We start from the raw sequence: 14,808 nt of genomic DNA on the forward strand, positions 1-14,808 counted from the left end.
ATGTCATGTAAGATAAATTATACAAGATTAAATATGTATATCTATCCATGTGTATGTACTTAGGAAATGTAACGATGAACATATTATTCAGTACGATTTAGTTTAATACGAAGCAAAGAGTTACAGGATTTATGATAAACAAAAGCTAAATTGAGAAAAGATGAGGAAATAGTGGTACCTTCTCCTTCAAAGCTCTCGTTAAGCACATCTTGGACAGCCTCCTCGCTGGCTTCCAAGGTATGCTCGCGCCAAGTTTCTCCATTATCCGATCGAAGTATTACTATTTCTCGTTCCTTGCCCCGCAACGAAGCAAAGTGTGGTACTTCAATGATGACAGGTCTAGTCGAAAAAATTATTATTATTGCAAAATTTGATAATATACTCATCATTCGTAAGATTCGTACATTGCATCTTACGTTCAATAACAAATTTGTCTTATCTACGAACGTAATATACGTTTGAATTTTATATCACCTTTTTACAATTTAAGGATTAACATTTTTTATAAGAATTAGAGAAAATTTTTTTACAAATAATTTAAACAGAACTCTTCAATTGTAATAATTTATCGAAGCACAACTTACGTTTCTCAGGACATGAAAATTGCATTTGCACATTAAGCTGCACTCCTTAATCGAGTATAATAGCGAACGAATTTGGGTCACCAATGGGATAATCTCAAATCTCTTTGTTACATGCCAACGTTATACTTTACGATGAATCATACGATAATTTATAGAATTTAGAACAATCTGGAGATATCGAGAAATTTTGAAGTGGGATTGCAGAGAGTTGCTATATGTGAAACCTTGCACATACTTAAAGAACAATTATCGTTTGATAAGAAGAGAAAAATATATGGTCCTATTTAAACCAACGAGGACGTTATATCTGGAAGATACTTAAACCTATCAACAAGTTATTGCTGTCAATAATGTTCCTCAGTCATCCTGATATCAACACTATTTAAATGCTAATAATTAATGAATTAATTAATATGTCGCAATTGTTTCTTTTCAAACAAATTGAAGACTAATTTAGAAACTGTACATTTTTCGTTTAATAATGCTACCTATATTCCGAAAATCAATTTTTTACAGCGACTGCATAGGCTAAAATATTATCTGAACTAATATTAAAATATTACTTTAAATACGATATATTAAAAGCAAATATAAGAGACACTTCTGTATATCATGTACTTTGCACATTATGTACTTTCAGATACATATTTCGTACTTACCCTAAGAATTTGGCACCCACGGGTCCTAGTTCAAGGATACGGCTGGCAAGAGCCTCCCCTTCCATCAAAGGCGGTGGGTTCGTCAATTTGTCCCTTCTTAAATACCTGCACGTAACGCGCATAGGCATTGCGGCTTTTCTAGGAGGAACGATTACACGTACACCACTATGTCTGCAGCCACGCATCGCACCACCTCGTGCATCCACCAGAAAGGAAACCAGGAAGCTATCATTTATACAATAAACATAGTTATAAAGAAAATTCACGCGTCGATCGTAGAAACAGAAAGGTACATATCGCCTTAGCTTATAGCATTACGATATGTCGATACAGAAAAAGACTTGAAAATAAGAGCAATCATTGCATGGGGGCTAATCATTATTTGGACACGTACTCATAAATCATTATTCAACACTATTACATACGAATATTGTGCGAACATTTGGCCGTTCGATAAATAATACGATCATGCTAACTGCTTCGCTTAAGTCAAACCAATTATAATTAAAGAAAAAAAAAATATTTTTACTAATGTGTATACATAATATTTATACTAATCTAGATCCTTCAAAGAATTAATACGGCTTTTTCGGCACATATTTGAAATTTTATGTACATACCAAGATAACGTTACGTATAAAAATAGTGCTAATTCATCGAATACTTTATTATAATATATATCATTTCTAAACGAACGAATAAGTATTTTATAATTAGTCTGTTTTTAATGATTCGTAGTAAAAATATTTTAGAAGGCCAATTAAAACAAACGATTGAGTTATCACATAAGCACGCCAAGCCGAAAAGCAACGTTCACGATAAATTTTTACTAAAAGCATAAAGTTAAATACAGAAATTATTTTTAATCGTGTCAGGTCATTTTGAAGGCGGTTTTATGTATACGGCGTAGTTATTAAATGTTTCAATTTGTTCCGTAAACGTTACAAAAAAATTATATGTGCTTTGGATATGATTTATTGCTGCGTATGAGGGGTAACTGTAAAAAAAAAAGAGAGAAATAAATTAATTACAAGACAACAGTGTGCAAAGATAAGTTACATGAGAAATGGAGCAAATTAAATTTTAAATCAGATAACTAAAATAGAAACAGTACGGCTTGTGAGCTTGTGTGAAGGATTTGCTGTATGAATATTCTATGTCTGCAAGCGTAACGCTAATTAACACTGAATACTATCATAAAAAAAGAAAAAAGAAAAAGAATCATAAAAATTGGTTGAATTGGAATTCAAAGATCCATTCGATTGCTTCCTATTGATTGCTGATTGATGACTGTGCTGGAGGACGAGTTCCATAATGAACCTGAGAATTATTCACAAAGATGTTGCATACAACGTGTGCACAGTGAATATAATTAATGTAAATGATTCAATATTTCATTTACATCCACGTAACAAAACATCTTCACGAATAACATTCTTCTTTTGTCGTACATTAAATAGTCTAAAAATATCGATCATACATAAATTCTACGAAGGTTGCTCAAGTGAGATGATGTAATAGAACTCTTCACATTCACAATATACATTATGTTTCTGGAATATATTACAGCTTTTAACTATGACAAACAGATGATGCTTAATACATATTAAAATAATTGTATTTACGTAGATTTAAAATTCTAGGAACAACTTCCAACTATAAATAATGAAAATTTATTAATTCTAAAATTGAGATTTTTGGCAAAATTTATTTACAATGGAACATAATTTTTGTTGTAATTCATATTATCGTATCATCGACATATTTCCCCTGAGATATGTTATTATTTCAATTTCCTGTTATTTTATCGCATAAATTTGATCTTTTCGATTTACGTATATTCATTGTGCACTAAAATATTCTGTCTAAGAATACTAAAACTTGAGCGACTACGGGCATTGTGCGTTCAAAGGAAATGTATCAAGAACATAAATCAAATTGAAGAGCGATATGGCAAGTAGCAGAAGCTAAGATTCAAGAGAAGATCACTTACTTTCTCCACTGTGGAATTCTGCGAGTAGCGCAAATAAAATAACAGAGAGGATCGGGAACAAAATAAAAAACGCGTTAGTATCCATTCGTTCATAAAAATGATGGTGAGAAGATGACGACATAGATGGAGTCGAGATTCTAAACTAGCGCAACTTTACAGATTTTCGAATATTTCTGTTGTCATTTCTTTCCAGCACGTTCGCATAACTTTGTTCTCTTGGACGTTCTTAAACTGCCTCCGTGCTTATCATGATGATTGTTTTTCATTCAATTTTCGAAAACCCGCAATCATCACACGCAAGCCACTTTTCTATTATACAAAACTACAAAAATGGGGAGCAACAATAATAATTATGTATTATAGTGGAGACGCAACGAGGTCACATCATTCACACTCTGCGGAAAATAGGTATACGTTAGGGTGGCAACGTAAAATCGATTGTTCCGAAATCTGTAATATCTTCTTTTCAATTCGATCAAATGATTTTTCGTTCATCGCGCAAAGCACATAAAAATAATTCCTTCTACGTTGCTCATGGTATTATAAATATATCGTCAACAGATTTCGTTACATATGCAAAAAATAGCTCAAACTTGTCATAAAGGGAGAAAGGAGAACAATGATACGAGCAGCAGCCACTATATCATAAAAATGTGTCCAAAATGGTTATCTATTGGTAATTAACTATCATTAAACTAGAGGACGAACGATTCTCTTCCTATATCTACAAGAGCACTTTTAATCTTTACCACAATATTCCATTATTTACTAAACAACTATTATTTCTATGTTCAGCTATTCATAATTTAGCTAATATGTTCTTTTCGACTATATTTATGTTCCATTGGATTAATTGTTCGGTGTTATTGTTCAGTGTCGAATTTATCGAATGCATTTGTAAATCCAGGTCTTTTTCGCAAAATGACGTCAATATGTTTTACGAATGAAAACAAGAAATAACAAATACAAACATAGACTCGTAGTAATTTCATTTAAGAGAAACGAAATATCGACTTTTCAATACAATAGTTCAACAAGTCAAATGCTTTATCAATAGCTTGAAAACGATCGATTGGTGCTTAATATGGAATAAATATTTCATATGTATATTTAGAGTCCCTACACGCTAAACAAAAAGATATCAGCGTACTAATGCAGAAAATACAAAGAATTTGTGTCGTGAACCGAATAAGAAATTCATATTGTGATAAATGCAATTTTTTGTTAATCAAACACGTTCATAAATATGAACAATAGAAATAAAGTATGGGAATTGAAGTTTAATTATCGTTAATTTATATCGAACGAAAAACCAGCTCATTATAACTTCGTATTTCTGTCATAATTTTTAATAATACATTTATGCAAGGCTACCTTTATATAAATCATTTTCTTACTTTCATTCGTACAACATGCATGTACCATTTAATGGTAAAATATGAGATTCTAAAAGTAATATTTAAATCCCATATTGACATTATGACATATTACATATTCTTGTGCATTTGCTTGAGAAATTATTAGTTAGACTGGACTACTGTCTTTGGCCATGATCCATATTATATATATAATTTATCGTATGAAAAGAATATATGAAATAAATACAAATCATCAACAATAGATACATTCACGCAATTATAAAATTTATAGAATTTTTATATACATTTTAAAATTGTAATTTGCTTCGCTAAAAGATCACAAGCCACTTCGAATCAACATGACGTTTGGACATATTATATTGTAATAGACACAGACATAGTACTTTGTGTACGCGAATGTAATGTGTTTTCCGTCATGTGTTCGTCTTATACGTACGATTCTTTTTCTATATCTAAATATATTGTATATAAAAACGCCTAAACACAGAAAGGAGAGTAATAAAAAGGGCATGGTGTACCTGTCCCTCCACATTCCTTGTCCTTTCGACATGGTACCAAGAGCTGCCAGCGATGTATTTAGGGACTCTAGGGACGCTCTGATCTCAGAACAAAATCTAGTATGATTATGGATAAAAAATTCGTTTCATGCGCATGCTTACTATTTTTGTTTTTCTTTGTTTGCCGTGCACGTTGCACTTTTCTCTGCTGTTTGCTTTAGGAAATCTGTGCACTTGGAAAAACCATTCTACATTTTCAGAAACAAGTACGTGCAAACACATGTGCTCTTGTATATGGTTAAATGTATAAGGAAAACATTCTGAAGATATAAGAAGGTAACTCGAACAAAACGTTATTTGTCCGATACGATAAGTATCCTGTCCTACTAAACGCAAAGAGAGAATCCATTGAAAACGTAAAATACAAAAGTACCATTGTATTAAACGTACTACTCTTTCTTAATTTCTTAGTAACTGAGAAAAAATTAGTTTGTAAGATATATTCGATTTGTTATTAATTTAAAAATATTTAGAAAATATGCAATATAAAAATTAATATCAATATTGATATAAAGAACAAAAATATTAATTTTACACAAGTAATGTTTCATTTGACAGTACTTATGTAATATTTAGCATCATCGCATATTTCTAATAATATTTAGAATAAAATCTAAAAATGTGTGATTTGTTTACTTCGTGTTTAGTAGAACGTTATATTATGTACTTGTCTACTCCTCGATTAAGTACGAGACCTCTGAAATTGTAACAACCCGCTGTTATTAGTAAGGAACATGGTATCCAATTAAATTACACCATCAAAGAATCGTTCATCCCAAAGATATTTCAAGAACAACATGCTTATTAACTAGATAATCTAATATTGCTACGAGCAAGACAGGATGTAAACGAGGGCACCAAGCGGTTGGCTCTTGTTTAGCTGGTTGGCCGATTACATAAACATTGAACTGAACATTCTGAATAGAATTAAAAAGAAAGTAGGTAAAAAATAGCTTGCTGTGAGAGATATGATGTGTAACAGAAAACTGATTAGAGTTCAGTTACTGGTTTGATTCTCGTTGGCTCCATTTGAAACATTCCGTGACAGTCCCCGCGATGACAATTACGCTCTTATGCTTTCATTATGTTCGCGATTATGTAACAATGAATTATGTCAATTATTACGTATGTCCCGTAATAACTTCTTTACTTTCAACATAAAGAAAATTTAACGTAAAACAACGTTATGCAAAGCTTTGAGATGCGAAGATGCAAATTTCCGATTGTCGCATAGTATCCTTTTATGATCCACTCGATTTTATCCTTTTTATTTTATTATTTATCAATTTGATGCTGTCAATGTATGAACATGTCAATTTTGGTATATGTACGTCATTATATGATAAGAAGGTATTTTTATTCGCCGTATTTCGTTAGTTTGTCTACGCTAAAAAATACGTGAAGCCAACTAAAAATTAATTTAGAAGAATTCTGTGAAAATAGAAAGTTCAAGCTCATTTTATGCGGCTCTCGTAAATATAAATTCTTACAATCCTGTACCACATTTTGTTATTATATATCAGCCAATGATCTAGGTTAATTAGAGCAGGAGTCTTTCACCAATGCACACCGTATCACACTATAATACACAATATTATTGTTTCATGATATGAACATTATTATTGTTCTCTTTTTTATGTACGCCACTGTTTGCGTACTATATGCTTCTACGTTCTATATACAATTTCGAACTGTATCAAAATTACAATAGACGTTATTTCCTACAAGTGTGTATAAATAGAATTCCGACAACTTTTTCCAATCCAATACGACAAACGCCAATTATAGCCTTTTGAAAGAAACAGTTTTCCGATACTGCAATTCTTGCCCAATGAAATGCATTACGCCAACTTTAACGAAGAACGTATTTCAGTAACACAAGAAAGCTTTTGTGTAATTATCTTAGATTATCAAAATAATCTGTGTTATAAATTCAGTTATGTGTAGCAACGAGCTTTTTTTTTACAAGCATGAGAGCTTAAAGATTCAACATACATTTTTTATATATTGTATTGAATTTCGACTACAGCTTGAAGTTCGTGTTAATCTGTACATATTTGATTTGTATCTTATTTACGTTGCGCAATTATTAAGTATTAAAACAAACCATGCAAATATAGAGATCGGCTTCGTTGACTTTCTATCTCGGTAATTCAGTTAGTAGAAGTCGGATTGAACATCCTCTTTAATTCGTCGTGCATGTATAGTATATATACTTTGCAAACAATTTCCAATTCAATAGATGACGATGCAAATTTTCAACTGGGAAAATTTTCATAAACAAGAAACATCGATCTGAGAATAATCGAAGAGAATTTGGAAAAATTTCGAACACCTTCACAAACTCTGCAAATTAGGACCAATTGAAACGTATTCTAATATGTTGCAGGCAGATCTTACAGATATGTCTTTGCCCGATAAAATACTTAAAAACGCAAGTAGTTTAAATATATTTTTAAATATGTCAATGGGGTAAGTTGTATAATAGTTAAAAAATTTTTATCAGATACCACGGTATATGAAGATAAGTTTAAAGAATTTACAAATTAAATAGATTATAGCATGAATATAAATATACAAATTTTGTCAAGCACTTTATGATACAAAAGAGTTGCTCAGAGCAGTATTATACAATTATGAATGAATAATACAACCTACCCTAAATTGTACAATTGTTTGACTAGTGTTAGATGAGTGGTGTTTATAGAATAAGAGGATGAATAAATTAATACATACCCGACGTGTACTGGGTGCCTATTAATATCAACATTGTCTAGTTTGAGATTGGCAGCGTTTGTACGTTGATAATTTTCTTTTGTGATCATCTCGGTTATCATTGGTGCTATAAATCAAATTTATTATTAAATATGTAACGCTTCCCCTGTATTAAATACGTAATATGGAAATAATTAACGCGAGCTATCACGTGGATGCATTTTAGATATCTTCAATGAAAAATTTATCAAGTATGGATATGCTTTTATTGTTCTTTTATGTGTTTTCCTGTTTAATCATTCGGAATACGACGCCCACCATAACTTTGGCCGTATTATTCGTAATTACATACTCTGCTTGTATATACAAGAAAATTATGGAAAGTTCAAATCGTTCACCTAAAGATTTTAATATCTACTATTAGCTGCAAGATTTTTGAAGACAGAAGAAAATGGAAAGTATTGTATTAATTGAAGAAATTCGGAAATTAATAATATAAACGTTAGGTGTGACCATTGTAAATAGTTTTCGTAAAAACTATTTGTAAATGAAGTTTAGAACTATGTTATGTGGGATATATAACGCTAATGAATAAAGAATAAAAAACAAGATCTGAAGCGAAAATAGTACTAATAATCTATGTACTTCAATACCGCATCTTTTGCGTGAGAACACATAAAATGCATCGTGTGACGCGTAATAAAAAGCATTCGTTCGAAAATTAAGAAATTAAATTTCTTTTAGAGATAGACGGATGCAATATGAAATAAATTTTATCGCGTGACGAAAAATGACAGGTCGAAGTCAACTGTCTTGGACAAAGTACTGCTTATGTATACCGTTTCTTTAGTCGTCCTATTATTAGAACAACAATTGCGTGTTACTTATTACATACATTATCGAAAAAAATTATCGGAAATGACGGAGAGTTGTAATGCATAAATAAATGGTATTTTGCATCATATACTAAGTTTTGATGTGCCACTTTAACATCTTTGTACATAAATGTTATACATAATAATTACAGTTACCAAATAATTTTTCAAATAGTTTCCCCAATCTTTTGATAGTGCAACGAAAATTTAGCTCGTTCGAGTTTACTCCTTGTACATATATTTTTCAATAAATTTCACATTTAAAAATGTTACAAAATACGTTGAATAAACAATAGTTCTGACGTATGATTAATTAATACGGAAGTGATAAATACACGCCTTTATGCAATTTTCAAGACACTATCTATTATCACTGCACCAATACAAACAACCAACACTTCAAGCATCTTTTTTAAAGCAAGACTCATTAATTTATGACCCTCCATCGTCTCGAATGACCTTTCATTATACCTTGTTGAACTCTACAATCGCTACCGCGCAAAGGATAAAAAACACAGCACTCTACTTAAAAGAAATTAAATTGCCCTTGAAACCTCTTCCGTTTCTAAGAGCGCAAAATTAATTCTCGCTTTGCATTTTCCGTCAATAGGCTGTATCATTGATTTAATTAGATACTGTGTCGTAATGTAAGAAAAAAACGAATAAACGCGATATGTCTCTATGTAAGGTAGACAAAATAAGCAGGATAATATTCAATAATTTTCCAACTATAAAATATAGAAAATAGCCTTAAAGTATAATGAAACATTATTACTAAATAATATTTTTTGCGTTATATGAAATCAAATATTACCTGTTTACTATTCTTGTGTTATTTTATTCTTTGTACTTTTATAACACAAAATGTAAAGGTCTAAGCGTTTGAACTCTAGAAATTTTTATTAGCATTCCATAATAAAGTCTTTTTCAATCAAAACTTTTGTTAAAAAGAAAAGAATGCAGAACTTGTCGCATTTCTCATCTTTTATCGACGATAACAATACAAGAAGTAATATTTATATTATCACTATTGTTATAGGAACATTAGTGGAGTAGAAAGGGTTAATTAATAATAAAGTAGGATGTGATAATTAAATATCTGATATCGTTTTGACAAAGGTTTGAGACTATCCTAGCTTTGAATCACGTAATCGTCAAAATTGATACATCCGGACGTAAGCCTCATATTTTTAGAATATACTTTCCGAAACAACACGGTTCACATTTGGAAACCTCGATTTTGATGATATTCTTTAGAGTTTGGGTAAATGGGATACTATTATCAACTGAATAACGGACGTATTAGCGAAAACCTTGTGCAAAAATCTACATAGGCAATTGTACGTTATAAGAACAATGAATTTGCAACAGGAAACATGAATTTCACGTAATTCTTACCTCCGGAATGTCGATTGTCTCTCTCGTCATCTGTCACGTTGACGCGCATCGAGTCATCCCCCATGGATTTCATATCGTCAACAGTCATGTATCGATATTGCTGTTGGTCGCTAAGCATCGGATCTTCACCTATGATAAACGTAAAGTGCGAGTTATAATCAGCGGTAAAAATGACGCGAGCGTGTTTACAAGAGCCAAAAAGAGGTTCGTAAAAAATCTAAAGTACTGTCGAACTTGCATGAAAACAATATGAAAACGTGGTGAAATATTATGCACCAACGTAAACAAATGAATATGAGAGCCTGCAAATAAACGGAAAATCATTGCCATAAAAATTATCCCAGTCAAGCTTAAAGAAGCAAAATGAAATATCGTGTCATTATGTACTCAAGAGTGTTCGTTATTTTGGCCTTACTCGGAGCCTTAGAATATTAACGATAAACAAATGAGATTGTGCACGATGTGTCAATGACCGTCCAGAAATTTATATTCGTGCGAACGCTTCTCATACCTGAATATATGAGTCGAAAATAACAGAAATTAAATATGGTTCCCACTGCATATATGCAGAAAAAATACTTTTAAAAAACACTGTTTAAATCGTATCAAGAGACTTCGAGTGTTTCACGTCAGGGAGATAACGCTTGTAATCTCAGATACGCGAAACATATAACTCATACAAATATTCGAGTAATTCTCTGCGACGATTCTCCGTAATCAATTCATTCGTAGTGAATTCGATTAAAATGGAATTTGAATAATTTTTCACGTATAGTTTCCTGTTCGATTATCGTACACATTCGCATATGTATATAATCACAGGCGATTCGTTGAGAATCGTCGAACGTGTTGGCAGATACTATTAAATTTCTACCTTTGTTCTATAGCTCGATCGTAAAACGCCGTAAACGTGCCATGAAAATACTTCAGAAAAGAACTAGAAAGAAACGTGAGCGTATAAATGAACGCGTACAAATAGTATCGTATTTTTCACAAGACTGAGATCTACTCGCTTATCCAATCATTTCATACAACTTTAAACATGCCTTATCAGATATGCCAAGAATATGGAACACAATTATCTAATAAATGGTCAACCTACAAATTTACAACCCACGTTGAATAACGCTGCTGTAAAGACTAAATTAATCTGGCACAAACGAAATTATACATCGTTTGCTATTCCATCTTAGGAACGTAGTGTTGTCAACTTCGAAAATAAATGTACGCAAATTAATTACAAACATTGCGACACTGTTCGAGGAAGATTATAGTATAGTGAAAAAATATTAGTAACGAGAACGCCAACGTGGTTCGTTCCTTTGTATATTACAATGCGAGTGATCAATTTCAAGTTTTCCGTTTCTCGCTCGATGACGTTTCAGGGTCTAGCAATACGCATGGAAATGATGTCACTCGTTATCTCGAGAACTGCCTGAAACCCGTGACTGTGGAATCGATAACATCTAAAATTAATAGAAACACGAAGCAACTGGTCCACAACCGTTAGGCACATGGAGAAACTGTACCGCGAAAACTCTAATTTTAGAATTGTTCAAGGACAGCCTACCGAAGTAATTCTAAAACATTCTAAGCCTCTAAGCTTCTATCTACGAATAGTTGACCTCATAGGCAGTGACCTATATCCTCCTGAATACACGCGCGCCTGTGAAAACTAACTATGTAATCATGTCGAATCTTGTTGAATGCAGTTAGACCGGCTCCGTCATAGACCAGAATAGTCCTAATCGTAATCAACGAGACACTTAGTTTATGTCACGTTGCATCGGTGTTAATCGAATTCTCGATTCCACGTATCGCGAGCACCGTCTGTTTTCGTCGATCGATCACCGCCATCGAGAAGCACCAAGTAACTTTAAAAATAGTATCACTCACTACGAGAAAACTCTCTGAAATCTCAATATATCCGTCGGTGATCGCAATGACTGGGTATCGCCGTTAGCGGCTTTGACACTTTTAAACTAGATACTGAAGTTTCGCGCGATCGTGACGTTACGCGATTCCGTTGATTCGCGTCACGCACGTCAGCAGCGCTCGATTTACAATTGTAATAAACATTTACCGCCCGGTTTAATCGCATTAATATCTCCGTGGTACGACCGAGCCCGTTGGCCTCGACAGAATAAATCGTGGAACATCAAAGACCTACGAAAAGAATACGAAACCATCAAATCATTTATTTCCTTTTTCTACGGTAAAGAGAACTGGTTGGCCTTGATCATTGCCCCTCCAGTTAGCGTTCACAATATCATCGTTCGCGACTTATGTCACCAACTTATGTCCGTCTCATTGTTATGTCATAAACGAGGATCACAGTCACGATCCTCATGCCGCTCAATTAAGCTGCCTAGCTGTATCCAATCCATTCCTCTCTGTCGTTTATGGCCTGATAGTTTTAACACGTTCCGCCACCGTATTCGGTCTCGTTTGATAGATAGTCGTTTGGATGCGATCGGTCGATCCCACGCGACGAATACGAATGCGCTTCCTATGACCATACACCGGCGGAACTTGGGAACTTACTTCCAAACCGGAACAATCACGTTCCAAACGGTACACGTTCTTCAAACGGATGCTACACAAGCGTCTCGTGATACAATTCCGTGGTTACAGTATCCGACGTATCTCCGAATATCGTTTTCGAAGCACGTACGGTAGTCTGCGTGTAAATATGCGTCTATTTTTGTCCTGGTATTTAGGTTTATACGGCGAAAAAGACGTGGAAATTTATAGAATCTATCTATTTTCCCGCTAATATTATTTTCACGGACGGAAATGTAAACATTTCGTCGAAATTATTGCGCGAGTGAACGAAGTTTGTGGCACCATTTAAATGTTTTGTTGCACAAACGTGGTGATGTTATTCACATATCTTATCTATATATATTATCTATTATATATAGACTTTTTATATAAATAAATTTATCTATACACTGAAAATAAATAGATGGTTGATTCCATTCGTACATATCTCGCGTTAACACGCGTGTATTCTACGAATCGTTTTGAATGAAGATACATTTGTAACGTGTGATAATATTAAACGATTAAAATATTGATTCTCTAAATACACAGGCTTGTGCAAGTATTCTAACGCTTCTAAGCATCTTTTATCAATATATTGTGTGCGCTGTACGAAACATTTTGAAATTTCATCGATGCGACTGTGACTATATTAGTAGAAGTTTCAAACAAATTTGAGATATATAGAAAAATTACAAAATATGTAGTACAAAAGTATATCACAAGTTTAAACAGTCGATTATTCGTTCAATTAATAAGTATTTAACAAGACTATTTTTTACACTTATTATGTGCTTAAGATGATTCATTATTAATTTTTTATCGAATACACGATTACATTAAATATCTCCTAATTTCTGTATACATTTCCAGATTGATTTCAAATGTTACTAACGTGATCAGGACAGTGGTATCTCATTACAGTGCAAATAAAATGTCAAAATGATTGATATGACATACAATATGATATGATAATATGTAGCATGTAATGACATACAGTATAGTCATATTTGACTGTATTTTTAGTTGAATACATAATCATAAACTAATAGATTATGTATTTCTAAAAAAAACCAACTGTTTTGATATTTTATATTTCTTTGTCTCTTGGCTATGAATATTTAACTTTTGTTAACACAGTCAAGTCTGGAAAAACAAAGTCGCGTGCCGGAGTCTTCCATTATCACTTCGCAAGCATTGGTTATCGCGTTAAGAGTACTATACTAAACACTGTTTTTTCGATATTTAATCATTTTTATAATCAAAATATTTTTCGACACATATCTTAATCAACGAAAAAAAATTGAAAACAAGAACAACGAAAAAATTCAATTTAATTAAAGAATGAAGACAAATTATCTCAGTCAGTAAACCGGTACAATGTAGAATTTCATTCACTTATAATACTTTCAGTAAATACCTCAATTTCAACAGAGAATTACCGAAACCAAGAACCCTGTTTTAAATAAAGAATGTAAATATACAAAATGTTCTATATGTATGTCGTGTTACGAAACTAAGACAACTTCGGAATTTACGATTTACTATGATATTGTACATATCCGAACCATGTGACTGATATAACATCTTTGCCAAAATTTTGTGCATGTAAGCAACATTTTAAAACATCGTATACTTCGTTCGCGCCCGCAGGCATGTCAGCTTTCCCGTTTATTAATTTTTCTAAATAATAATCGAAGAGAGCACGCAAAACGTCGATTTAACGAACCAAACGAAGAACACGCCCAACCAGTAATTTAGAAAAACCTTGATCACTTACGCGATTAAAGCGAATATTAACCGTGCTAAAATTACATTAAGCTAAAGACGATCGTAAAAGAATAGATGAACATATTTACATGCGCTGTCGCTGCTCCTGTTGCTTGTACACCCGCAACACGTTATCTTCTTCGATTGCTTCTGCTTCGATCGTCCTCCTTTGGCCATTTTGGCGACTATTTTTCTTTTGCACCACGACGAGGAAAAAACTTGCGAAATATTTATTAAACAGTGTTTCAATGAAACGCGTGGGCTAGGAAACTCACGGTATATCGAAAACACGGAGTGAAATTGTAACGATCACACTCTTCCGTGGATAAAAGTT

General features: G+C 32.8%; 1 protein-coding gene across 37 annotated transcripts in view; it reads right to left on the reverse strand.

Moving 5' to 3' along the window:
• LOC126914137 (ankyrin-3-like) overlaps positions 1 to 14,808 on the reverse strand; it is a 93,515-nt gene that overhangs the window by 38,211 nt on the left and 40,496 nt on the right. For 31 of the 37 annotated variants that reach the window (XR_007709582.1, XR_007709581.1, XR_007709580.1 and 28 more), the window contains 5 exons: positions 10,161 to 10,289; positions 7,909 to 8,014; positions 5,134 to 5,229; positions 1,244 to 1,468; positions 179 to 339 (listed from right to left, as the gene is read on the reverse strand). Coding sequence is in view for 33 of the 37 variants with exons in the window: in XM_050717628.1 (XP_050573585.1) it covers positions 179 to 339; positions 1,244 to 1,468; positions 5,134 to 5,229; positions 7,909 to 8,014; positions 10,161 to 10,289 (717 nt within the window). In the remaining 4 variants the exon portion in view is untranslated. Of the gene's footprint in view, positions 1 to 178; positions 340 to 1,243; positions 1,469 to 3,236; positions 3,255 to 5,133; positions 5,230 to 7,908; positions 8,015 to 10,160; positions 10,290 to 14,808 lie in introns of all 37 variants that reach the window. The other 6 variants (XM_050717648.1, XM_050717621.1, XM_050717631.1 and 3 more) reach the window with 3 other exon arrangements.

Source organism: Bombus affinis, chromosome 3 (genome assembly GCF_024516045.1).
Source record: "Bombus affinis isolate iyBomAffi1 chromosome 3, iyBomAffi1.2, whole genome shotgun sequence".
Lineage (NCBI taxonomy): Eukaryota > Metazoa > Arthropoda > Insecta > Hymenoptera > Apidae > Bombus > Bombus affinis.